At 42.4% G+C, this 24,220-nt stretch overlaps 1 protein-coding gene across 1 annotated transcript in view; it reads right to left on the bottom strand.

The window, feature by feature from the left end:
• Positions 1 to 13,151: 13,151 nt before the first annotated feature.
• The window catches only part of JAG1 (jagged canonical Notch ligand 1), a 56,685-nt gene continuing 45,616 nt past the window's right edge, over positions 13,152 to 24,220 (bottom strand). Inside the window, exons 18-26 of the mRNA XM_039359398.1 lie at positions 24,079 to 24,195; positions 23,048 to 23,075; positions 21,952 to 22,037; positions 20,292 to 20,405; positions 19,740 to 19,849; positions 19,410 to 19,646; positions 18,615 to 18,746; positions 17,918 to 18,068; positions 13,152 to 16,171 (exon numbers count right to left, since the gene is read on the bottom strand). Coding sequence (XP_039215332.1) covers positions 15,714 to 16,171; positions 17,918 to 18,068; positions 18,615 to 18,746; positions 19,410 to 19,646; positions 19,740 to 19,849; positions 20,292 to 20,405; positions 21,952 to 22,037; positions 23,048 to 23,075; positions 24,079 to 24,195 — 1,433 coding nt within the window. The 3' untranslated portion in view covers positions 13,152 to 15,713. The remainder of the gene's footprint in view (positions 16,172 to 17,917; positions 18,069 to 18,614; positions 18,747 to 19,409; positions 19,647 to 19,739; positions 19,850 to 20,291; positions 20,406 to 21,951; positions 22,038 to 23,047; positions 23,076 to 24,078; positions 24,196 to 24,220) is intronic.

Genomic DNA, 24,220 nt, shown 5'->3' with positions numbered 1-24,220 from the left:
AAATCTTGTGGTTCTCCTTATCTCCTTCATGGTGCCCATTCATGTCTCGACTCACATCACCAATTTTAATGGAGGTTTTAAAAATAATTGTAAGAAACAAAATTTGTGATTTTTTTCTAACTGTATAGCACATTTCATTGTAGTAGAATAATAGTCTTTTATCCAAAAATATTGATGTGGGATTAATGAAATTATAAACATGTTGAATATGAATCCCCCCCAAAAAAGATGAACACAATATACTTCTTTACCTTTCCAAGTATTTAGGTAATCTCACCTTCTGTGTGAAGTGAATGCACATTTTGCAAAACCACATTTTGGCTCTTTACTGAGGGATAGCATGGGGATACTTTGGTGTCTTCCAAAGCTTTAACATCATGGCTTGCCCAAAACATAGTAATTCTTCCAAGCACTGTTGGGTTAGGAAACCCAGATCCTATCTTGTTGGGCCACCATTTTTCAAAGTTATACCAAAAAGGTCAAAGGTTTGGGGATCTCATATGATACAATTAATGTTTTTCCATAGCATTAGGACAAGGCTAGGTATGAAGAAGTTGCGATATGGCAGGTGGGTTTGCATAGCTAAGTATATTGGAATACAGAGCAATTAAGTGGATAAGATCAGCTATGGATGGGGGGGGGGAAGCTGTGAAGGTAGTTAAATAAAAAATTCCAATTTAGAAACCACAACATAGATGAGTGGGTGTGCATGGGTAATCATCATGGAATGCTGTGGTCCAGATGTTTCTACAAGACAAGGGTCTGCCAGAAAACTAAAGCTCCATTTTGTTGCAGATCAGTGCCTTCTGAAGTTTGGCGCTATGAAACCTTTGGGTTCCAGTGCAAACATAATCTGTGTGCTTGCAGGCAATTCTGATTCCAAACTGATTCTAGCTTAGTCTTGGCAAATTAAGAGCAGCAGCGGGTGTGTGTGTGTGAAGAAAAACACTTTCTAAGAACATTTTCTGGAGCAGTTTACCATTCTTTTATAAATCGAGAATTGTTAAAGGATACGTATCAGAACAATAGCATAATATTGTTATTTCTGGAACATCCTGAGGAATCTGGAATTAAATATTCCAGAAAGAGAGTTGCCAAGTTCAACGACTCCTTCTGCAAGAATAAACAGCTGACGAATACAGGAGCTTTCATATTCCTAGACTCAATTTTCCAATAACGGTGTTGCCATATAGTCCCCATTCATTTTAGCATGACTGGTGGAAGAAGTTCCCTGGGCAAGAACATTGGCTTAGCTTGTGATAAAACCTATTTGTTGCAAACATTTATATGCTATCTGATTCACCAGAGTGTTGACATCTAAACTATTATTAATTATAATAGACACTGAATGTTCCATATTAAAGAAGTTGATGGTGGCACCATTACCAGACAAAAGGCCCGAACCGTAATCTCATTTATTTCAATCAATTGAATGTGGACTGGAATCTCTTTTTTCCTCCCTTTAAATGCTCTCTGGAAAGACTTTTCCCCATCTTGGCAGAGGCCCAATTTGAGTGACTTGCTGTGGAGTCTGTCGTGGTTTCTTTGCTCTGAGTCCAGAGAAAACTTTGCTCCTGGTTATGCTGGTGAACCCGTCTGCCTATGGAGACGCCATTTCAAAATTTAGTGTGGAAAGAAAAACATCTCGGAGTGCGAGGGGTGAGGTAAATCTTTGCAGAATATTACTGGGCTGCTCTTGGCAAAATCAGCCAGCAGTGTGGGAGAAGAAAACTTGCTGGAACACAGGAACATCAGAAGAGTCGTGCTAGGTCAGGTGAGAGGTCCCATTAGATCAATACTCTGGGCCCACGGTGGCCAAAGGAATGTCAGTAGGAGGACCCAGCTATATGATCAATACAAGCCTCTCTTTAAAAAAGAAAAGAAAAGCAGAATTTATGAATTTAACACATCTGCTTTGTATTTAAATCCATTTTGCTGTTGCCAAAAAACTGTCCCTCTTGTAAGATGATGTAGCCTCTCCAAAATGTATGGGTTAGGGTTAGGGTTTCTCTCTAGTCTTCAATTCACTTACATATTCTGGGCCCGAGCATGTGCAGAGTTCCATTTGAGACCTGGGTAAAAACTGGTATGTGTGTGGGGGGGAGAGATCTTCTCTCACCCATTACAGCTGGAAATTTTTACAAACAACCCCCCCCCCCAAATGTCTAAAAATTGGGTTACCATAAAATGTCTCCTCTCAGTTTATATACTTTTTTAAAAAGTATTACACTTTATGGGGGCCTCTGATAGCTCCTTTTCTCATTAGCACTACTTGTTACAACAGCTAATTCTGCCCTTTGAAGGAAGGATCTGTAAGCATTGTTTACTCTAAATTATCCAGAGGACATCATGCTTTCTTGGAGAGGAAGATATGAAAGTTGTGGATTAGCAAATTCGAGTCCCCGGCAATACCTCGCCCTATGCCAGCTTTGTCATCAAACAGCATCCCAATAAACTTAAGAGGCACTTATTTTCTTCTCAAATTAAACCAAGCTGTTTGCATCAGATGTGGAAATTCATAAACTTTAGTCAGGAGAATTTATCTTTCATTTGGAAACAAGATTCCCATTCTTGGTACTTAGCTCTGCTTGCACTCGAGTCTTGCCTTTTGTGTGTGTGTGTTAGAATGCTTCTGCTGAGCTAATTGGAGGGTCACTTTGGTCTAGAGCAGTGGTTCTCAACCTTTTTAATGCCGCGACCCCCAACCGGTCATAAGTCAAGGACTACCCAACCGGTCGTAAGTTGGGGACTACCCAGTCAGTCGTAAGTTGAGGACTTTCCCTGCCCGGGAGCACCACGCATGCATGGTGCCGCCCCCTGCGCCGGCTGAGGCGTAGCTGGCAAGAGGCAGAGACGGCGCAGGCCAACCACCGGCTGGGCCACCAGCTGGCCCAGCCCAAGGGAGGTAAGGCACCCGCCGGGCCCCACATGCGCCAGCAACCCTCCCTGCGCCCGCCGGCCTCCCACCTCCCACCCCTGGCCCTCTTTTACTTACATTTTTAGTAGTTGCTCAGCAGGGAGGGGTGGAAACTTCCAGACAGCTCGCCTTCGCTGCAGACAACGTGCAGCACCGTTTGCAGAATAGGACTTTTGGCGGGCTCAGCAGGGCAGAGACAGCCTGGAAAATTCCTATTGGCTTTTGAAAGCCAATAGAATTAGACTCTATTCAAGAGAGTCTATTCTATTGGCTTTCAAAAGCCAATAGAATAAAAGGGAGTAGCACAGCTAAGGAAAAGGGGAAAAAAATGGCGGACTGCGTTGTTTGGTGACCCCCGTGAAATGGTTGTTTGACCCCAAATGGGATCCCGACCTACAGGTTGAGAACCACTGGTCTAGAGGTTAAGGTACCAGGTTAGAAACCAAGAGACTCTGAGTTCAAATCCTGCCTTAGCCATGAAAACCAGTTGAGTGACTTTGTGCTTTTTTCCTCAGCCCAACCCACCAGCCCAACTCACCTCACAGGGTTGTTGGGGAAAATAGGAGGAGGAGGAGGTGTTGAATATGTTTGCCACCTTGCGTTATTTGTAAAAATAATAAAGGTGGGATATAAATAAGTGTTTCGAGACCATAGGAATGCTGTGTACCACACAGAATGCTCATTTTTGCCATGAAAGAAAGCTGTGCTGTATTGTGCTCCTTAGCTGAAAGGTTCAAGGCTGAACATTGAGAAGTGGGCCTGTTCCTCCAGCATGGCCCTATTCCTGGGCTGTCTCGGCAGGTCTAGGACAACTCGGCATAGCCAACTTGCCATGGCCATCTCACCACGGCTAATTCACCATGGGGCAACTCGCTGCGGGATAACTCCAGGCAGGGAAGCTCAGTGCAATAAATGTTATCCACCACTGTTTCTTTGATATTATTTCATGTTTGTCAATTTCCACAAAAATGGAAATAATGTTCAAGAAACAGAGGCAGATAATATTTATTGTGTTGAATTATCCCACATGGAATTGTCCCACAGTGACTTGGCTGCGAGTTGGCCGTGGCAAGTTGTCCCATTCCAGCCATGGCAGTCATTGCATAGGGCCTAGTTATTTATGGAATCCTCTACTATAGCGTTTCTCAACGTTTGTGTGACGGTGACCCCCGTCACACGAACGTGCCACGCATGTGCGGTGCCGCGCGCATGCGCGGCGCCGCCCCATGCGTGGTGCGCATGCGCGGCGCCAGCCCCATTAGCAGTGCGCATGCGCAGTGCGTGTGCGCGATGCCGTCCCATGCACTGTGCGCATGCGCAGTGCTGCCCCCTGAGGGGGGAAAATGGCGGATCACATTGTTTGGCAACCCCTGTAAAATGGTCAATCAACCCCAAATGGGGTCGCAACCCATAGGTTGAGAACCGCTGCTCTACTATCTGCGGACTGGGGGTCCCCAACCCCCAGTCCGCAGAATGCCAGCAACCAGTCTGCACAAACAAGCAAAGCCCCATCCGTGGGATGCAGGCAACACATAAAACCACACCCCCTCCGGTCGCGGAAAAACCTCTCTCCATTGAACCGGTCCCTGGTGCCCAAAAGGTTGGGGACCTCTTCTCTATAGCTTCTGCTTGTCTATCTGATTGGGCAAAGTTGACATGTTCCAGCTCCCTTCTGTTTAGCACTGTCATCTGGCGAGACTTAGGAAACACACCACCTCCTTCACAATCCAGCTCTCTAGAATAGGGGTGTGAAACTGCCGGCCGGCAGGCCGGACGCGTCATGACGAAACCGCGGCCACCCTATTGCCAGCAATGGGGAAAAAGTTCTGATACATCGGACTGCATCACGTGACGTCGCGAGTTTGACATGTCTGCTCTAGAACAACACCCTCTCTTGAGTTCATCCAGCTCCCACCCTGTTCATCTTTAAAAGAGTCCTAAAAGAGGAGACCATTTCCAAGAACAAAACCTTTTATTAATTTCTCTCTCTGTCAACCCTGCCAATTTCTTCCACCCTTCCCATTTTTTGAATGCTGACCTGAATGGAACAGTGGATTGCAAACTTCTTTGGGCTTTGACAGTCTGGCTTACTGCTCTGGTTCTGTATGCTGAGATAAGCCTCCCAAGCTGATCTAATCTTGTGGACATGGTGTTCCAGGACCTTCTATTTCTTCCTCTGGGCTTCATCAGCCCGAGCTAAATGCTATGGCTCAATCAAGAGTAGGATCGTCCTTTTGTGCTCTGGTGAAAGTTCATTTCTTTCAGCCTCTGCCTGGGAAAGTCTCAAAACTAAGATGGCTTCAAATTTGTTATGATCACAACTGACCCTTGCTTGCCCTTGGTGTGGAAAGGAAAGCCCACTCAATGAAATAAGCAACTATATGAACTTCCTCCCAGGGATGAGAACATCATGAAATAAGGGTGAGTCTTGGATTTTTAGATTACTGGTATTAAAAGAGCCTTTTTTGAAAAAAAAACAAAACAAAACCCACCAAGAATGAAATATAGCTTGCTTCAGTTTACAAAGGAAAGCTGCCAGAATTTATTTAAAATGCCCAAGTGTAAGCCAGCTGAACTGGCAGTCACATGATTTGCTCTTTACTACTAATCCTCTATCTGTGTATATGAATAGTGGCTAACCAGGGAGGAGGAGGACGCTAAACAGCACAAATCCAGATGGCCAGAAGATGGCATCCAAGAGAGGCTTCTGTGTCTGCCATCTAGTGGTTCCTCTGGATTTTTGCAGCACAGATAGGGTAGTAAGGCTACAATCTGCTTATTTTCAGATGCAGCTCTCCATGTTCTTTTTGCTCATGGGCCAGAGCTAAGCCCAAACAAGGTTTCAACACTCCCCTATTAAATCCCAAAACATACTCCTTGATCCTGCTTGGTTTGTAATACAGAAAAAATGGCTTCTGATTATCATTTTGTGGATAGGGATGGGTGGGTTAATAAGAAGGATTGTCTTACTCGAGCATTTGAACAGTGCCCCTGTTATTTTTAGGATTTAATTCAAAATGTCTGGGCCTCACAAGCTTTCTCTGTCCTTAGGTTTCTCATAAATGTTCCAATGCACTGTGCTGTTCCTGCAGTATCACCATGTGTGTTCCAAGTTAGAACGCCGAGCACAGCTGGAGAGATTTGTTCATTGGCTGCCCTTTGAGCATTGTGGAAGGCTGGGTAATATATGCCTCCTTTTCATCTGGAGAGTTCCTAGCTCAGTGTTTCTCAACCTTGACCATTTTAAGGCATGTGGACTTCAACTCCCAGAATTCCACAGCCAGCAATGCTGGCTGTGGAATTCTGGGAGTTGAAGTCCACATGCCTTAAAATGGTCAAGGTTGAGAAACACTGTAATAGCTGCTTTGCTATTACAGTACAATCATCCAGTGCTCTTGGGTTGGCTCAGCACCTCAGTGAAATCTGGAAGTCAAGCAGGCATGACATTTGGCTCAAATGTGAATCATGCCCACTGAAGTAGGTGAGCTTTGGTTTAGAAGCTTGGGTGTAAATTTCGCAAGAACCACTCAGATGGAAAACAAACTGGTTGGTTAAGTAACTCCAGAAAGAATTTTCCCAGGTTTTGGATGAATCATTATCCAAAATGCAAACATGCATTATTTTATCCAAGGCCTCCTCTTGCTTAAGAACAAAAACAAAACAAAACAAAAACACCTCCAAAAGTATCTTTTATGTACATTTATTCTATAAGCTGCAAATTGGCAAGAGGCAATACTGGATTGATTAACGGACTGACTGAAATGTACGTCTCTGTTCAATTGAACGAGTTAAGCAGCTGGCAAAGTGAGATACAAATGGAGCTGCACACACACACACACACACACACACACACACACACACACACATCTGCCACTTGCACAGAACCATCCCCTCCCCCCCCCCATGCTGGGCCACCAAGCCAGAAAGGCTAGGGACTCCTGCTCTACTTTATCACATTTCCTGTCCCAAAGGTGCTTTTCAAAAGCCAATTGGACTTTCTAGGTTTGTTCCTTAAAAACATTTTACTTCTCATCCAAGAAGTGCTCTGTTCTGGGCCCAGTGCTCTTCAATATCTTCCTCAATGATTTGGATGAGGGGCATAGATGGGGAACTCATCAAATTTGCAGACGACACCAAGCTGGCCAACCCTCCAGAAGATAGGCTTAAGATACAGGAGGACCTTGACATACTTGAACATTGGGCGCTATCTAACAAAATGAAATTCAGTGGTGAAAAAAGTAAGGTTCTACATTTAGGTAAGAAAAACCAAATGCACAGGTACAGTACTGTATAGGTGGTACCTTGCTCAATAGTAGTAACTGTGAGAGGGATCTCAGAGTCCTAGTGAACAATCACTTAAATATGAGCCAGCAGTGTGCTGCAGCTACCAAAAAGGCCAACACGGTGCTGGCTGCATTAACAGAAGGATAGAATCAAGATCACTTGAAGTGTAAATACCACTTTACAATGCCTTGGTAAGGCCACACTTGGAAAACTGCAGTTTTGGTCACCATGATGTAAAAAATATGTTGAGACTCTAGAAAGGGTACAGAGAAGAGCAACAAAGATGATTAAGGGACTGGAGGCTAAAACATAAAGAACGGTTGCTGGAATTGGGTATGTCTAGTTTAATGAAAAGAAGGACGAGGGGTGACATAATAGCAGTGTTCCAATATCTCAGGGGCTGCCACAAAGAAGAGGGCGTCAACCTATTCTCCAAAGCACCTGAAGGTAGGACAAGAAGCAATGGATGGAAACTAATAAAGAAGAGAAGCAATCTAGAACTAAGGAGAAATTTCCTGACAGTTAGAACAACTAATCAGGGAAATGACTTGCCTCCAGAAGCTGTGGATGCTCCAACACTGGAAGTTTTTAAGAAGAGACTGGACAGCCATTTGTCTGAAATGGTATAGGGTTTCGGGCCCGAGCAAGGGTTGGACTAGAAGACCTCCAAGGTCCCTTCCAACTATTATTATTATTATTATTATTATTATTATTATTATTATTATTATTATTATTATTATTATTTGCAAATAGACACAATAGGACCAAATCCATTGTTCAATTATTGAATACTCAAGATGCCCCTTGCTTAAGAAGTGCAAGCCCAGCCATCTATGGAAATCCTTCTTAGAATTTCCTTCTTAGAACTTTATCATCATCATCATCATTATTCAGTTTGCTTCTTGGATGAGGAGTGAAACATTTTCAAGGAACAAACCAAGGAAGTCCAGTTGCCTTTCGAAAAGCACCTTTGGGAGAGCCGTGACCCAGATGACCGAGACTCTCCATAGACATATCGCATCTCCTGTTTAGTCATAGAGGAGATATAAAGCTTATCACATACTGATGACACTTTATGCTGTTCTGACCGATGATTTTTGCCTCAGTGCTGTTATTTAGATGTTAAACAAATGGGGGAGAGGGATAAGATCCAAGGTCATCAATTTGGATCCCCTCTGCACATATAATTACCACCTCCATTGCCCCTGAGGAAGGGGCAGAATCACAGTAAAAGGGGGGCCCTTTGCCCCAAACCTCCCAGGTGGCTCAGAAGGATATCATAGTCAGTGATATCATAAGTCACTGAGAGATGCCAGAGAACAAAGAAGGTCACGGAGCCCATCTGAAAGATGTCCATGAGAGAAACTAATGTGGGTTTTGTCCTAGGCCCAGGACTAAATCCTGGCTAAAAAAGTATCTTAAATGGCCCACTTCCTTCAGGGCCTTTTATAGCTGCTGTAAAATCAAACCAAACCTCTCTGCAAATAAAGACAGGTGGCCTGCTTCAGTAAGCAGTTGTAGAGGGATGTTGATAAAAGTTTGTTAACCCTGTGCTCAGAAGTGGACTCTGGATCCTGTCAGCAACTGAAAAGCCTACCTCAAAGAAAACACAAATTCTACAAGTTATACTTTTAATTGATAGATGTTCCTCTTTTCCTTGCTCATCCTCACCAATCTTTGTAGATCTCTGGACTATTCTCTACAAGCTTTAAAACATTCATTTTTCTGACTTTCAAGGAACAAAGCTGGGGGAAGGAGAAATCCAAGAGGAGAGGAGGAGGAACATTATCATTTACCCTCCTTTTCTATTACCTAAGACACTGTGTGAACAACCTGCTGAGGCACACAAGCTTGAAGACCATTGAAAGAGCCAACTATTAGGGCTAGATAAACCAAGTCTGATTAAATCCCAACTTTCAAATTGATTTGAATATTGATTTGAACATTTGACCTGATTTGTAAAATCAATGCAATTCACTTGAGCCAGCTGAACTTATTCAGACAGAAACACCAAATCAGGGCTGATTTAATTGGATAATTCACTCTATAAAAGTTCCTAGGAGGTCAAGGATGGAACATATCTAAGTCGATCTAAATCAGTCCAAATAATTTGGATACATTCTGTTGGATTTAACCAATCAGATTGATAGGAATGTGTAAAATATGCCCTGCATGGATCAGATAGGCTCATCTCCGTTTGTTAGCCAAGGGAGCCAGCAATGTCTGAAGATATTTCCATGGTCATATGGCCAGCATGACTATATACCAAGATGCATGGAACTCTGTCACCTTCCCACTGAAGTGGTACCTAGTTATCGACTCTCATTTGCATGCTTTCAAATTGCTAGGGGGGCAGGAGCTGGGGTAAGTAACAGGAGCTCACCCCATTGCACGGTGCTCAGGTCTCAAACCTGGGCTGTCAGCTTCCCAGCTGAGCATCTTTAACCACTGAGTCATTGCATCCCCATGGATCAGATACCATTAAGCAATTGTGTACTGGAGTAAAACAAGTATGCTTTTTTTCCCTGGATGGACCTAGAACATGTATATTCTGCCTGAAAGGTTATGGGGTAGAATACAATAGGGAATAGAAAGGCTAGTGGCATGGAGCAAGGTAGGATGGATGGGTCAGGTGGCTGTAGGGTAGCAGCAGGGAAGGAAGGTACAGAAAATTGGTTGGTGGAGTGGCATATAAGACACCTAGAAAAGAAGGGAAAGATAGCAACCTTGCTCTGTTTTTCTCCGTAAGACAACTATGGGATGTGTCACAGTCAAACCTGGATTAAACTAATCGAAGTTTTGTTTTGGCTAGATTCCGACCCACCCAGAGTAGCTCAGCCAAAACAAAATCTGAATCATTTTAGTTTAACCACGGTGTGCTTCATGTGTGCATGGGGCCAAATTTTGTTCATTTTATAAGCTTTGGATTTGTTGGATCCAAAGCTCTAAATAGTAACCCTTAGGATATTAAACAAGTAGTAAAAACAGAGCATAATACCTGAAGTGTTTAGGGTGGGAATAAATTATGCATGAGAATTAATGGGCTTCCTAGGAAATGGTGAAACAGTGAGAGGGCATAATAGATAGATAGATGATGTGGGTCTAGGACAGTGATGGCGAACCTTTTAGAGACCGAGTGCCCAAACTGCAACCCAAAACCCACTTATGTATCATCAGGTGCTGGGTGGGCGTGGGCCACTAGGTGGGTGTGGCCAATTGGGTGGGTGTGGCCAATTGGGTGGGCATGGCTGCGGTGGTAACGGCAGACTGGGTGAGACTAAAAAGTTTAATCAATCAATTCCAACTTTTGCGAGATCTTTTTTTTCCCCACGAGAAGTTGAAATTGATTGATTGAATCTTTTTTTTTTTTTTGCACATGGCGGCAGAGGCCTAAAGCGAAAAGGTTTTATAAAACCTGGCTGAAGACCTAGGACTGAGGCGACGGCGCACGTGCCCACAGAGAGGGCTCTGCGTGCCACGTGTGGCACGTGTGCCATAGGTCCGCCATCACCTAGGATAACTTGCTGTGGCCAACTCATCACAGTCAACTCGCCATAGCCAAGGGACAATTTAACACTGTATTGTTTCATCCAGTTACTTTTATTACTGATGACTTTTTCATTGAAATTGTCAACTCTCGTATTTCTGGATTGACTTTATTTTATTATTACTGGCCAAGGTTCTGTCAAATCTAATTTAGCTTTTGTATTTGTTGAATTGTCCCACAGTGAGTTGGCCTCGAGTTGGCTCGTGGCAAGTTGGCTGTGGCCAATAATTAACATCTAAGGATGCTTTATAATAGATGAAAGATAGCAATGAACTTTGCAAAACTGTATGGAGAAGCAAAGAGGCAATGGAATGCAGAGGAGAAATTAATTTTCCTCTCAAGAAATTCAAAATGTGATTTCATTTCACGGCTTTGAACCAGGTTTAGCAAAGAAAAAAGTTTAGCAAGGAATGGTACACATCAGAATCCTTAATGCATCAAGAAACTTGCTTTCTTTGAGGCAAAGAGAAAGAAATCTGCAATAAAAAGTAGTTCCTGCTTTACATCATTATGCCGGAGCAGCAACTAAGAGAGATAGCAGTAACCCAGCTGAGCTGTATTGAAACAGGGACCTCTTCCAATGAAATAGGACACATATAACCTTAAGCTGCTGTTTCTGGTCTTAACTGCTACATCTTCCTTATTTCCTTGCATTCAGAATGCAAGCGGGTCCACCCCACTAGGAACTCCATCAAGGAGATACTGCATCATCTCAAGGCAAGGAGAACATGCTGTTCCTTCCTTATCCACAAATATTTCTCCACTTTCTTATCCTGAGGACTTCCCTGGTAAGACACCATCAAAATATTGTTTTGCACAACGAGCCTGTGCAGCGCATGGTAAAAAAAAACACAAAGTTCTGTCACAAAAAAAGTAAAGTGCAAAAAGTTGCTGGAGATATTGAACCCAAGGAACTTTATCCGCCACCCTCCCCTTGCCGAAGTCTCAGGGTTGAAAAATTTCCCATTCTTAGTGGGTCTTCGTGATGATTAATTGCAGTGAAGGCAATCTGGCAGTTTGTGCTCCAAACTACAAACATCCTATCTCCAATGTCTTTCCAAAGGTTAAATTCATTCTACTCTAATGTGCTGCTCCCCCTCCAAAGTGCTGGGCCTTCTGCTTAAAGAATTCAAATTCACATAGTCCCAGCATGTCTGGAGGACAATGGATTGGGAAATATAGGCCGAATGGTCAGAGTGCTTTCTCCTCCATGGCATGCCCACCAACCATCAATACCCATTTTGAAGAAAAAAATATACGCCTGGTGCCTGTAACGTTCCTAGTTTTGCTCAGGAAATCCATCTGAAGTGGCAGGGGAGCAAGAGATGTCCAATCATGCAAAAGCACAAGTCTCCAGCAGGGATGAGCTACTAGTAGAAGACCTCTTCCACCTTGTAGAAGACCCCTTCCACAAGTAGGCGACCTCGTCCACCAAGCTTTCACTTTGCATGAGTGAAATAGGGTGGAATGCAACTGGCAGTACCAAAACCATTTGTTCAATATTCACCGAAAAGACCTTCGTAGAAAGAGATTTCACAATGAAATCATCATGACTTCTCCGCTTCCCACTAGCTGGCACTCTTCAGGTGTGTTACCTGGGAATCCTGGGAATTGTTAACTCCAGACTATATGGGAAGTGCCAGGTTGGAGAAGACTGATCTCTTGACTGATTTTTATCAAAACCGAATCCTGTAATGTTAAGAAGTAAAGATAAGGGTGGTTGGTTTAGGCACATAGTAGCAAGCAATAATCAGAAAAATACCGAGTTCAAAGGGTTTGCTCATGGGGAAATTGAAATTGCTCTTGCCCAAGTTCTTTTGCAACACAGGACTGGCTTCTTCTTTATCTCATAAACAGCCATCTTGGCTTCAAGCGTTCAACAATGCTTAACTTTGTTGGAGGAGGCTAAACAAGCTCACATCAGCTTTTAGTAACCACAGCCAGTCTTGTTTGATATATCAGCCAGGGAAACCAGCCATCTTCTCTTTGTAGTCCAACAGAAATCAGTATCTTAAAGAGTGCTTTATTAGCTCCTCCCCTGCCAGCCCCTTTCTTCCCCTGGTGTCCTGAAGGTAAACTGGAGTTCCACCTCCACAAAGACTGGAGTTGCAAGCCCAGTGCAATGGAAAGGTTGTCTTAAGTCACAAAATGCTTTAATAAAAAGGAACAAAAATACCTTCTTATTGAATCATTCAAAGGGAAAATGGCAAGACTCATTAAGCCAAATAGGTCCAGTCGCAATTCAGATATCTTGTCTGCGCCACCATGAGCCCCATGATGGAAGAAATCTCTGAATCAAGTTGAAAGGAGTTCAACATTAGGAAAATAAGGCCATTCTGAAGGTCTTGGGTCTTCAGTCCAAGACTGATAGTAACATACAGAAGAAACTTGGAAAGTTCCATGTTGAGAAAAACAGACATTTAATACGTTCCAGGGGTGTAGTCCTGCTGGCTTGAGTTGAACTATTCCATAATCAACCAGATTAACACACATAATTGCTGAAACGTGGTATAAGGCAGCTGGCATAAATCCACTTATTGGAAATACTGACTGGATTCACAAATCACATTAAATTATAATTCACTTAATCATGATTTAATAAATGATAATTTGCTAGGTTCACATAACACGCAAAAGCAAACACACCATATTATGGCTTCATATGCTGTCTGAACCCAACCAAATCTCATATGTGAGTTGCACCATCATAAAACTCACCAACAAAGAGAACACCATCATGCAGCCTTAAATTTATTGTTCAGGTCTGTGAGATTGGAGGATAATCCTTCCTAACTGATTGAACTTTATAATTGTGCTAAATTACAATTTCCAGATAGGACTGTAGTGAAATGATCACTCCCCATTCCCACAACAGGGGTAGTGGGTGCACATGACCAATTGAATCCCCAGTTTCTTCCAAGCAAAGGAAGCTGGGATCTAGTGCAATTACATGTACCTAGTGAAGACCTAGTTGGATTGTGTATCTATGGGGACACAAATGCCATCTTGGCCTATTGATGGCTCTATACTCTCTTAAACGGAGTAGAAAGTTCTACTGCTGTAGGTAGCATCAACCTGGGGCAATTTTTGAGTAGTATTCCAACACATAGGTGGCATTGAGCTGAGAAAGGGTCTTGATGCTAACGCTATGAAAAATATCTTTGCCAGACACTGAAGTCAGCAGCTCAATGAAGCTCATTTTTTCACAGTTTTATACAAAAAAAATTTAATAAATATTTTTTCAAGATTTATTGCCAGGAATAACACATCAAAAGATGTATTTTCATGTTCATGTAACACTAATATTATCATACAAGTTATTTCTGTGATCCAAGTGGTCAATGCTTGAACCCTTTTTTTAAAAAAAAATATTATTTGATCATCCAACTTTTGTAATAGCACTTTGATTTCCTTATTTCTTTTTAAGGCGGGCAGTGGAACCTATGGGCAAATCTACACAGTGATCTTACTGGACATTCTACTGTTCAAGTATTCAACAACTAGCTTATTAGAATACTTTCTACACACAGTAGATTACAAAGAAAAGAAATGAAATCTACAGGCGGTTCAGTTTTATACTATTTTTGGTGGGGGAGAAAATCAAGAATTTACAAAATAAGATTTTGGTGCTTCCAACTTCACACACTAATTCAGTATTTTTTTTTTTTTAATTACATGCAACCACTCACAACTCTCACGTTTCATCTACAGAGGTTATAGCTCCTTTGTGTTCCCTTAAGCTGCTCTGAAGCATATGATCTGCCTCTCATCCTTTCCTTCCCTCCCACCCCATCTTTTAAAGCAGCCAGAAAAAAAAAAGAGAGATAGAAAATCTAGATCTAACTGCCTTGGCTGGTATTTTACAAAAAAAAAATAAAATATGAATGTGATACTATGGAAGGTGTTTCCAAAGGAATAAGAGAGACACATTTGACATCATACAAAAAAAGTCAGCATCGAAGGCTAGAAATCTCTTCCTATTGTTAAAAATTAAAAATAAGACAAAACAAAATTCAAAACGTTTAAATTTTGGCATGTAGGCAACATGTAACAATGGAAAAAAAAAGTAAAAAAGTAAAGAAGCCATAAGCATACAATGCTATGAAAAAACTTCAGCTCTAAACACATACATATAAATAAAAAAAAAGGAATGATATTTAAGGCTCTTGATTATTAAGTTAATAAATCAAATATACACAGTGATTAATAAAAAAAGAATTATTTACATAACTATACAAACTTCTACACTTTTGACACATTTTCCTCTCGATTCTTCATTATTATTTTTTTAACCAGCAACTGCTGACATGAATCTTCCTGGTCCCTCCCTTCCCCCAAATAAAACAAAACAAAACCAAAAAAAAAAAAAAAAAATACAATAAAAAAATAAATAATAAACTTTTTTTTTTTGGATAGTTGCTGTGGTTCTCAGCTGCAAAGGCACTTTCAAATACAGAACTAGTTGCATGTCACCATAAAACCAATATACAAAAGAACTCTAATTCAATAAATAAATAAAACATATTTGTCTTCTAAGACTACAGACTGTGACATCTTGAGAGAGGGAGGGAGAGGGAGGGAGGGAGGAAAAAAACAAAACAGACCCACCAATATGTATATATTTCTTTCCCGCTACAGGGGGGAAAAAAAAGCGAAATAAAATCCTACTGATTCCTGATGAAGCCCTTCTGGGATGCATTGGCTGTGGCTGAATTGACACAGGGGCATTTTTTTTTTTTTGACTAGTTTTGCATAGATGTGAAATGCAGCACTTGGTAATCCAGCCAACCACAGCAACTATCACTGCCAGTGTAAGCCAGCTTGTCAAAACTTAAATTAACACAGGGATATTAAGCAAACAATAGCCTTAGACTCAAAATATTACACAACCGTTTTAAGAACTACAAGCTCCGAGTTGCCTTAGATTGATAGGTAAAGGCCCTGCACGGCAGCACCTGCTGTCTGCTATACAATATATTCCATTCGATTTAAACTTTGTGCGCTTTCCAAGTCCCGGTTGTCTTGTTTGTTTGTCCAATTTGGGTGTTTTGTAGGAGTGCCGTTGGGTGGCTTTTCATCTCTGTCTACTAACGTGTAGGTTGCCTGCTTGGCAAATCGGGTTTTCTGCTGGTGCTTGTCCATGTCATCTTCTTCCACCTCTGAATTGTGTGTCCTTATTTTGGCAATTTTGGAGTTCTTGTTCTCATAGTCTTTGATCGGCACAGCATTGGCACCATGTTTCTCTATGGGGTTCTTGATCTGGTTCAGTTGCTCCCGCACGTTGTTGGTGGTATTGTCTTCCGAGGCGGTGTGCGTATGGGTGCTCTGCTTTCGCCGCTTCCTGATGCACCAATAGAAAGCGGTGACCAGGCAACAGATCCAAGCCACAGTTAAAATGGAGCTCAGTAATGGAACCAAGAAATCTGGAAGGTAATTGGGGCTCACCATTAGTACTTCAAGAAGTGGGACTGCTTCTTCCTTGAATGACAGATCTCATGCCCACCTTCCCCAATCTGGTCCTTCATAATGTCCAATTTCAATTTTGACCCTGGTGCCTGGGGAATTTGGTGGTTGAGTTCCAACATATTGGGGAGGGCGTTGGCATCATGGTAGAAAAAGTTTCCCCATGCTAATGAATTCCTTATCTAACTTTTTTAACTTTAAAAATTATTTGTAAAAGATGCAGGTTAGATACAAAAGCTGTGATCAAAAGCAATGCTTCCTTTTTCTTTATGTTAGAGTCAGCATTCTGCCATGGAAGTTCTGAAGGGCTGATCTAACTAGAATTGGCTCACGGGATTTGGGTCCAGACTGTCTCATTTAGACAAAACCTACCAAAATCAATGGAATCCAGACTAATTATGTCTAACATGTCTCACAGATTTAAAAAGGTGTGGCTTAAGTATAACTAAGCCTGCATGTAATCCTTGCTATTGATCTTCCTAATTAAAGGTTATCAATATAGCCTAATTAACTTTCTAAGAACAGCTGTGTTTTCCTTTTTATAATGCTAGTTCAACAATGGGTTGAGGACATTCATATATGGCGTAAGGCTTGGTTACTTACTGCCTATCACCTATGACATCTGCCTGGCTGATATGATCCTGTAAGGTTGACAGGCTCTATTCGATTAAACAATGTCTTCTCTCAGGACTCTGGAGCATCTGCCCTCTAGAACGAGGTCTCCACCCCCCCCCCCCCCAAGATCTAGCTGGCCCCCGCTCTGCTGTCATTTAGAACAGCCGTGAAGACTTGGCTCTTCACTCAGCCCTTCCGCAAGAGGGGGAACCTTCCCTTCATTGCATTTATCTTCTTTTTCATCATTCATGTTGTTTTAATTTGATTGTTGTGAACCACCCAAGGTCATGTCGCATACCAATTTAATATATTATTACTATTATTATTCAATTCCCCCCCCCCCATTAAAGACCAATCTCTTACTCGTTCAACAACAGGGCATTTGCAGAAGCTGAAGAATGGGACAATGTTTAGTAAATTTCAGTATCTGAGCACAAGAGGAGTTTATATCTATGGTCCTCATAGGGCTAGTTCAAACTTTGAGCTCTCCCTAAGAACAACTTTCATTGCCTCAAGCCACAGGGGCTTCCTCTCCTGTCAGCTAGAAACAGGGGCACCCACAAAGGGAGATAAAACAAAATCAAAGTGTCAGCTGTTATTGTGCAATCGATGTCAAGAGCTGGGGAAATCAGTTCCAATGAGTATAAAGATTTATTGCAAGCTTAAGCTCTCTACAAGAATCTGACCAACTAGCGATCAAGGGAAATTAGCGGGAGTTAAGAGAGGAATTCAAGGCCGGCTGGACTTAGATCTCTTGTGTAAGCGCAGGGACTCGTGACTGATGATGCGTTTGCCCCTCCATCGGGCTCAGCCTGGTCATCTCCTACAATCAAAGCCTCACCCTCTTTTATATGCAGTGCATGTAAAAGGGACTGGGGGCACTGGTTGTATGGCTGGCAGCTTGCCTTTTCTGACCCCCAGATACAAACCGAACAAGATAATTTCAAGCTGTGTATTAGAAAAATTATATTTGGAAACACTTTTATCTTACCACCAGCAAAGGCACCTCTTCGAAAGCAGATTTAAGAGAGAATTGGCTTGTCTTCTTAGTTTAAGAAAAAATAATCCCTCCGCCTCTCGAAACGGTTTACCTGTTTTGCTCTTAACTGGCCGCCTCTGGACTCGGACTTCTGCAACAGCTGCAATAAGTGTGCTATTCCCATCACGTTTGCTGACCAGGTCGATAATTTTATCAGTTATTTCCTTTACTGGATTATTTTCCTCCTGGATATCTTCGGCAGACTGAAGGGAGAACAGTACAGCTATATTTTAGGGAAGGCAGCGTTTAAAAATCAGCTGCTACTTGAAATAAGACAAAAGGTTTTGAGAAGAGCATGGAAGCAAGGGTAACCCAATGTGGGAAGCTTTAGCCTGGATCAATATGGCACAGGCATGGATCCTGCAAGCTCAGCAAAAACAAGACTGTTCATTACACGCAATTAAAGTCTCCCTCCTACTTTTTCAAAACCGTTCAACAGATCCAAACACACTGCAGAATTTACAAAAATGCCCACCGTGTTTCTGTTATTAACTCAGATTACAACATCCCATTATCAAGCTTCTAAGGTGGCTAACACAAAGTCACTGTTGCATAAAGAAACTGATCCTAGAAAACGAGAAACAATGGGGGGGGGGGGGAAGCCAGAGAGCCTGATTTTCGCTCTTGTTGGGATTAATATCATCCAATGCAGTGGAAACGGCAAAAGAGGAAGCCCTCCTTTGTCTTTTTCTCTCCCCCTATCTCCAGACCTTTCAAAAGCCAAGCCAAACTTACAATTGTAGACTTACAATTGCCACATGAATTTCATTGCTTGCCAAATGCGAGGGCTCACAGGTGATGTAGAGAGCATATTCAATGGAGACATTCCTCAAGATATTCAGATTCCGCAGCTCACTGCAGATATGCTCAGTTGTCAGACCCTATTTGAGTGGGGGGGGAGGGAGAGGGAGGGAGGAACAGCATAGGCAAGAAAGCATGAGTTCCTGGACAGCAGAGGATCTATAAAGGTCATGAATCATTAATTTTATCCAGCTACTGTTGTTATACAAGACTCCTAGTCTCTATGTTATAACTGGAGCTGTAGATCTTGTATTTGCTATTTAGCAAAGAGGGTCCATTATAAAATGATCAACCTGAGCTTGCAAAAGTAAACTCAGTACAGAGACACACTTATCGTAGCTCCCCAATGAGCAGAACTTGCACGGGGAGTGCATTTGCAATTATATTCCTAGAGGGTTCCCCCCCCCCAAAAAAAAGTAATAAGTGAAATGGCTTTGAGGCACTTTGCTGACTTTGGCAATAAGACATCCAAATTAAGTCACTGCTGACCGAAGCTTCTTGCTTAGCCCCGCAGGAGTCATCTCTGCCTAGATTTTGTCAAAGAGTTGATGTAAAGATAGGATGAGAAAGTCCCATGGAGGACACACAGGGCAGCTAGGGAGAAACCTGAAGAACCACTTTGTGCAGAAGGATTTTTTTTTTTTAATTGGTTCTCTCAGGTCACAGACGAGACAGAGCTGCTGCTGCAAAGCAGACTGTTGCTAGGAGTTTCTTGGGTCCTCCCCTGGAATGGGCTCACTTACCGGAGTCATCATCTCTTTGTTGAAGGTGAAGGTAATGTTAGCACAATGTTCTTGATAGTAAGAATCCGAACTGCAGGTCATTTTCACTGGCTGTTGATTTGATGGCCAGCATTCGCCTGCGTTGTCACAGGGTGGGACAAAGCAGTGATCAGCTTTAACAGGATGACAGGTGTGGCCCGTGGGACATTCACTGTGGCCCTTGGCGTTTATCACACAAGGCTTTGGACCGCACCACACCTAAAGATAATCAAACACTTAATTGTTAAGTGGCCCTCTGGAACAGGGGAAAAAGTAAAGGAGCACGTTGGTTCAAAGATCTAGGATATGTACCTTAGAACAGGAGACTTTTCCATTCACACACTGACAGCTGTTGCATTCGTCATCCCACTTTGAACCATCCAGAATAATATGCCCACTGGCAACACAGGGTCTTCCTGAAACTAAGATAAAAGCGTTTAAGGGATTCATCAAGACCACTGACTCAGAATGAGACTTCAGATGAAATACACAGAAGGAAGGTTGAAGGCAAGATAAGAAAATCATCTAGACATCCTTACTCCCTGCTGAATGAAATATGGCCCAACACAGATGAGAATACTTATCTACGAGCTGTGGTGGCACAGTGGTTAGAATGCAGTATTGCAGGCAAACTCTACCCGCAGCCAGCAGTTTGATCCTGCTATGTAAACCACTTAGCGAGGGCTCTACAGCACTATGAAGCGGTATATAAATCTAAGTGCTGTTGCTATTCAGCCTAATAATTGATCCAAAAGGAGGAAGATGGCTTTTAAAACATAAATGGCACCCCAGTTCCTAATTTAGTCAATGCGTTTTGCTGCAGCTAAATAGAATAGTGCAATTTAAATCAAGACATGGAAATACCTTCTTGACATCTGGGACCACCACGGCCAGGTGGACAAATACAGCGATATCCATTGATTTCATCTATACATGTTGCTCCAAAAGCACAAGGTGAAGACTGACATTCATTGATATCTGGAGGGGAAGGGAAGAGGGTGAGGAATCCATGCAATTCATTGGTTTGCACACATTAGCAGAACTACTGAGAGCCTTAATCAACCTGTAAAGTTTGATTGCTTTTGTGATGGAAGGTTTATTACAGGCCCGTCCTCAACCTACAAGCATAACTGAGCCTGGATTTATGGTCATCATTTGTTGCATTTGTAAGCTGAGGCACAGAGTGACCAGAAGTAATTTTTCACAGCAGTTGTTAAGCGAACCCAGTGGTCATTAAGCGAACCCATTCATTGGAATGGGCACTTTTTGGCACAAACTCCCCACATTTTCGGCATCAAAGAGATGGGTGGCATAAAAATTTATGTCATGTGCCACCACCCAACATGCGGTCGTGTGATTGGTGGGTGGTGGCACATGACCATTTACTATGGCCGGGGTTGCTTTACAGGCTATAAAGCATCCGTTCCGTGGCCACTGTGACTTTGAATGGTCCTGAAATCACTGGTCATTAACTGGCAATCCCCTGTATTACATTTATTATTTTTACACACTTATTATATTTAAGGGTAATAATAAAATTTAAAGGAACTCCGAGTACTTATTTCAGAAGTTCTACAAAGCAGGAATAGATGCTGTTTATGAAGGCGCAAAGCTGTCTTATACTGGGCTGTTATAATGATCTTTAGATTTTGGCTAACAATGCCCCTTTCAACGTTATCGACACCTCTGGTAACAACAGCTTCAATTACACTTTGTATTCTGTACACCCGATTGGATTTCTGTCTCTTAAGAAGTATAGCTTTTCTTTTGCCGGTGAGTTTCTACTGACAGGGAACCATATACACGATTTGAAGGTCTGCGCCCAAGGCAAAAAAAAAAAAAAAAAAGTCTTCTAATTAGAGAACATTTCCTTCTGAGTAGTTTCTTGGCCCTAAGAAAGTTCATTCTCAGAATGAAAGGGCAGAGGAGAGAGAATTCTTTACCCCTTACAGCCCCTCTTGAAATGCCTTTTCCTTGGAAGGCTGAAACTAGGACTCTTATGAGCCCAATTCAGAAGAAGAAGAAGAAAAAAATGGGTCGCTTTTGAAATACAAATAAGGAAGAATTTCCACACAGCACATTCTTCATTTATGGGATTCTATCATGGCGGTACAATTGTTTATTTATTGAAACCATTTATATAGCTCCTTGCCCATCTTTCATCTAATTCTGGGTGGCTCCCAATTAAAAAAAAAAATTAAGAGTCATATAAAATATTTTAAGAACTAGAAAACTCAACCAATTAAAACATTAGAAACAACAAAAACTGGTGCCAATCAGTTCTGATGTGCAATCATCTCAGCTCCCAAAGCTTGGGAGATTAGCCAGCTCTTTAAAGCCTTACGGAAGGCTAAAAGGGTGGAAGTCCGCCAGACTTCAGGGGGTAAAGTGTTCCATAGGGCAGGGGCTGTCACAGAAAAGACCGCTGAATTGAAGACCAACTCCATGGCAACCACTGCTCAAATGAGCCAATCTGAAAAGCTTTAAACCAACGTTTTTGAATCAAACCATTCTAAAAACTTACTTATCCTGCAGTCAGGACCTGCAAAACCTGGAGCACATTCACAGCGGTACCAATTGTCTCCATCCACACAGATTCCATTATTGTAGCTGTTTGGGAGGAATGGAGAGCAGGGGACAGAGAAGAGGAAAAAATAAAGATAATGCAAAACCTTTTGGTTTTTACTTCCACAAAGTGCAGGGTGACCTTCAAAATGCAATAGCTTTCTAAACCTTGAACTACAATCCTTAGCACTGACTCCGCTATCTGTGTCTGCTGAGATTTAAAGGCCATCGACACCTGGAAGGTCAGATTGTCCATTATAACCCATTCTATACATGCACTATTCTACACAGACACACGTGAATTGTATTCTACTACAAATTGCACTGGTTTAACAAGAGTTAATTATACATAGTTATGTATAGTGTGCCAAGTAATGAGCTTGTTATTTAATAGAACAATGATAAACCTGGCAAAGATGAAGGAAATCTTGAACATTTTCAAAGAAATTCAAAGGCTTTGGAGGAAGCAGATGCAATACCTACCCCAAGGATCTTCAAACTTGGCCCTTCTATGACTTGTGGACTTCAACTCCCAGAATTCCTCAGCCAGCATGCCTGGCTGAGGAATTCTGGGAGCTGAAGTCCACAAGTCATAAAAGGGCCAGGTTTGAAGTCCCCTGACCTATCCAAATGTCCAACATATGACTAATAAAAAGGAATCTTCCTAGTCAGGGGTCTCCAAAACCCGGGCTATGGCCCACTGCTGGGCTTTGGACCATTCGGAACCAGGCCACAGAAGTGGTGGGAGAGGGCGCGTGCATCTCCACTTGCACAAGCATGGGTGTGCGCACTCCATTTGTACAAAGCGGCGGGCGCGTGTGTCTGTCGCTTATGCAAATGGAGTTGCATGCGCACATGCGTGAACCATCCCCGCTCCCCTGTTGGTCTGTAAAGCCAGAAAGGTTGGGGAACTCTATTCCAAGTAAAGATATCTACGGTAAAAATAGAGGTGACAGTCCAGGGAAAAAGGAAATGGCTTGGGTGGAAGCTTTTTCTTTCCCCATTCATCTTTTTTCCCTCTGGGCTTTATATTGAGCTGCAAGAAAGTGACTTACCAAGGATGTGGACTGCAGTCATTTGTATCTGCAGAAAGAGTAAAGAAAGGTAAAGTTAGAGGAAAGTTACGGAATCTGGGCAATGGATGAGTGATGGACTTTCTTGTGGATGGCCTCTAAATCTTGGTTTCATTCTTTAAGCCGGAAATTTGGATCACACAGATAAAAAAAAAAAAAAGCCTTGTTGGCTACTTTTCAATTAACAAACCACTGACGACATTCTAGTTTTGTACAGTAAATGAGAAGTCCTCCTTCAGAGCTCTATTACTCACACAAAGTAATCTCTCTCTGCAACTTTTGAAGTGACTGGCAAGGCTTTTAGACTCTTAGTTATTTAACAGTTACAACAACTACGGGGCTCTCCCAGATTTAATTCATACACACAGGTGTGTGTGTGTGTGTATGTATATATGTATGTGTATGTATGTGTGTGTATATATGTATATACACATACACACACACACACACACACACACACACACACACACACACCATCCTGCTAAAATGCTCAGAATAGTCAGGAACAGTTTTTTTTTTCCCCCACAGGAAGACTGAGTTCAGTTTGGACATAACAGAACCCCTGGGCACAACTGACACATATTTAGAATGGTACAGAATGTTAACTTTTGTATCAGGCTCAAACAGAGGGACTCTTGTGCAATCTGGAGCTTGGTAGGGATCCAAGGAGGGGATTACTGTAAAGAGTCTCAGAGGGAAGAGGTTTGAATGGTGGCTGCTAGGGAAAAGGGAGGCAAAGACATGTGGAGGAGCAACTCAACATCTGCCTCCACTTAACTTGCTTGCAACTTTTTCTCAGGCCCAGGTCAAAGCTCCATCCTACAAAGTCATTAAAGCCGAGGGAAAGAGGTGAGGTTCAGGTCCCACATCCAACAGCTTCCCACTTCTGGTTTCAATCTCCCAATTCCCCAGAGCACCCTTGGCTCAACAAAGCCCCTCTAGATATATTTACGGAAGAAATCGGGGGGGGGGTGGTGGTGGTGGTGGTGGTGGTGGTGTTTAAAAGAACTTACTCTGGGTGCACGTAGGTCCTTCCCAGCCTTCTTTGCAGACACACGTGAAAGACTCTCCACTTACAACACATGTTCCCCCATTATGGCAGGGGTTTGGCAGGCAGCTGCTATTCCGTGCTGTAAAAGAAACATAAAAAGCATG

The sequence above is a fragment of the Crotalus tigris genome, unplaced genomic scaffold, assembly GCF_016545835.1.
Source record: "Crotalus tigris isolate CLP2741 ecotype Arizona unplaced genomic scaffold, ASM1654583v1 scf7180000019070.2622420, whole genome shotgun sequence".
Lineage (NCBI taxonomy): Eukaryota > Metazoa > Chordata > Lepidosauria > Squamata > Viperidae > Crotalus > Crotalus tigris.
This window is presented reverse-complemented; position numbering and strand designations above follow the sequence as displayed.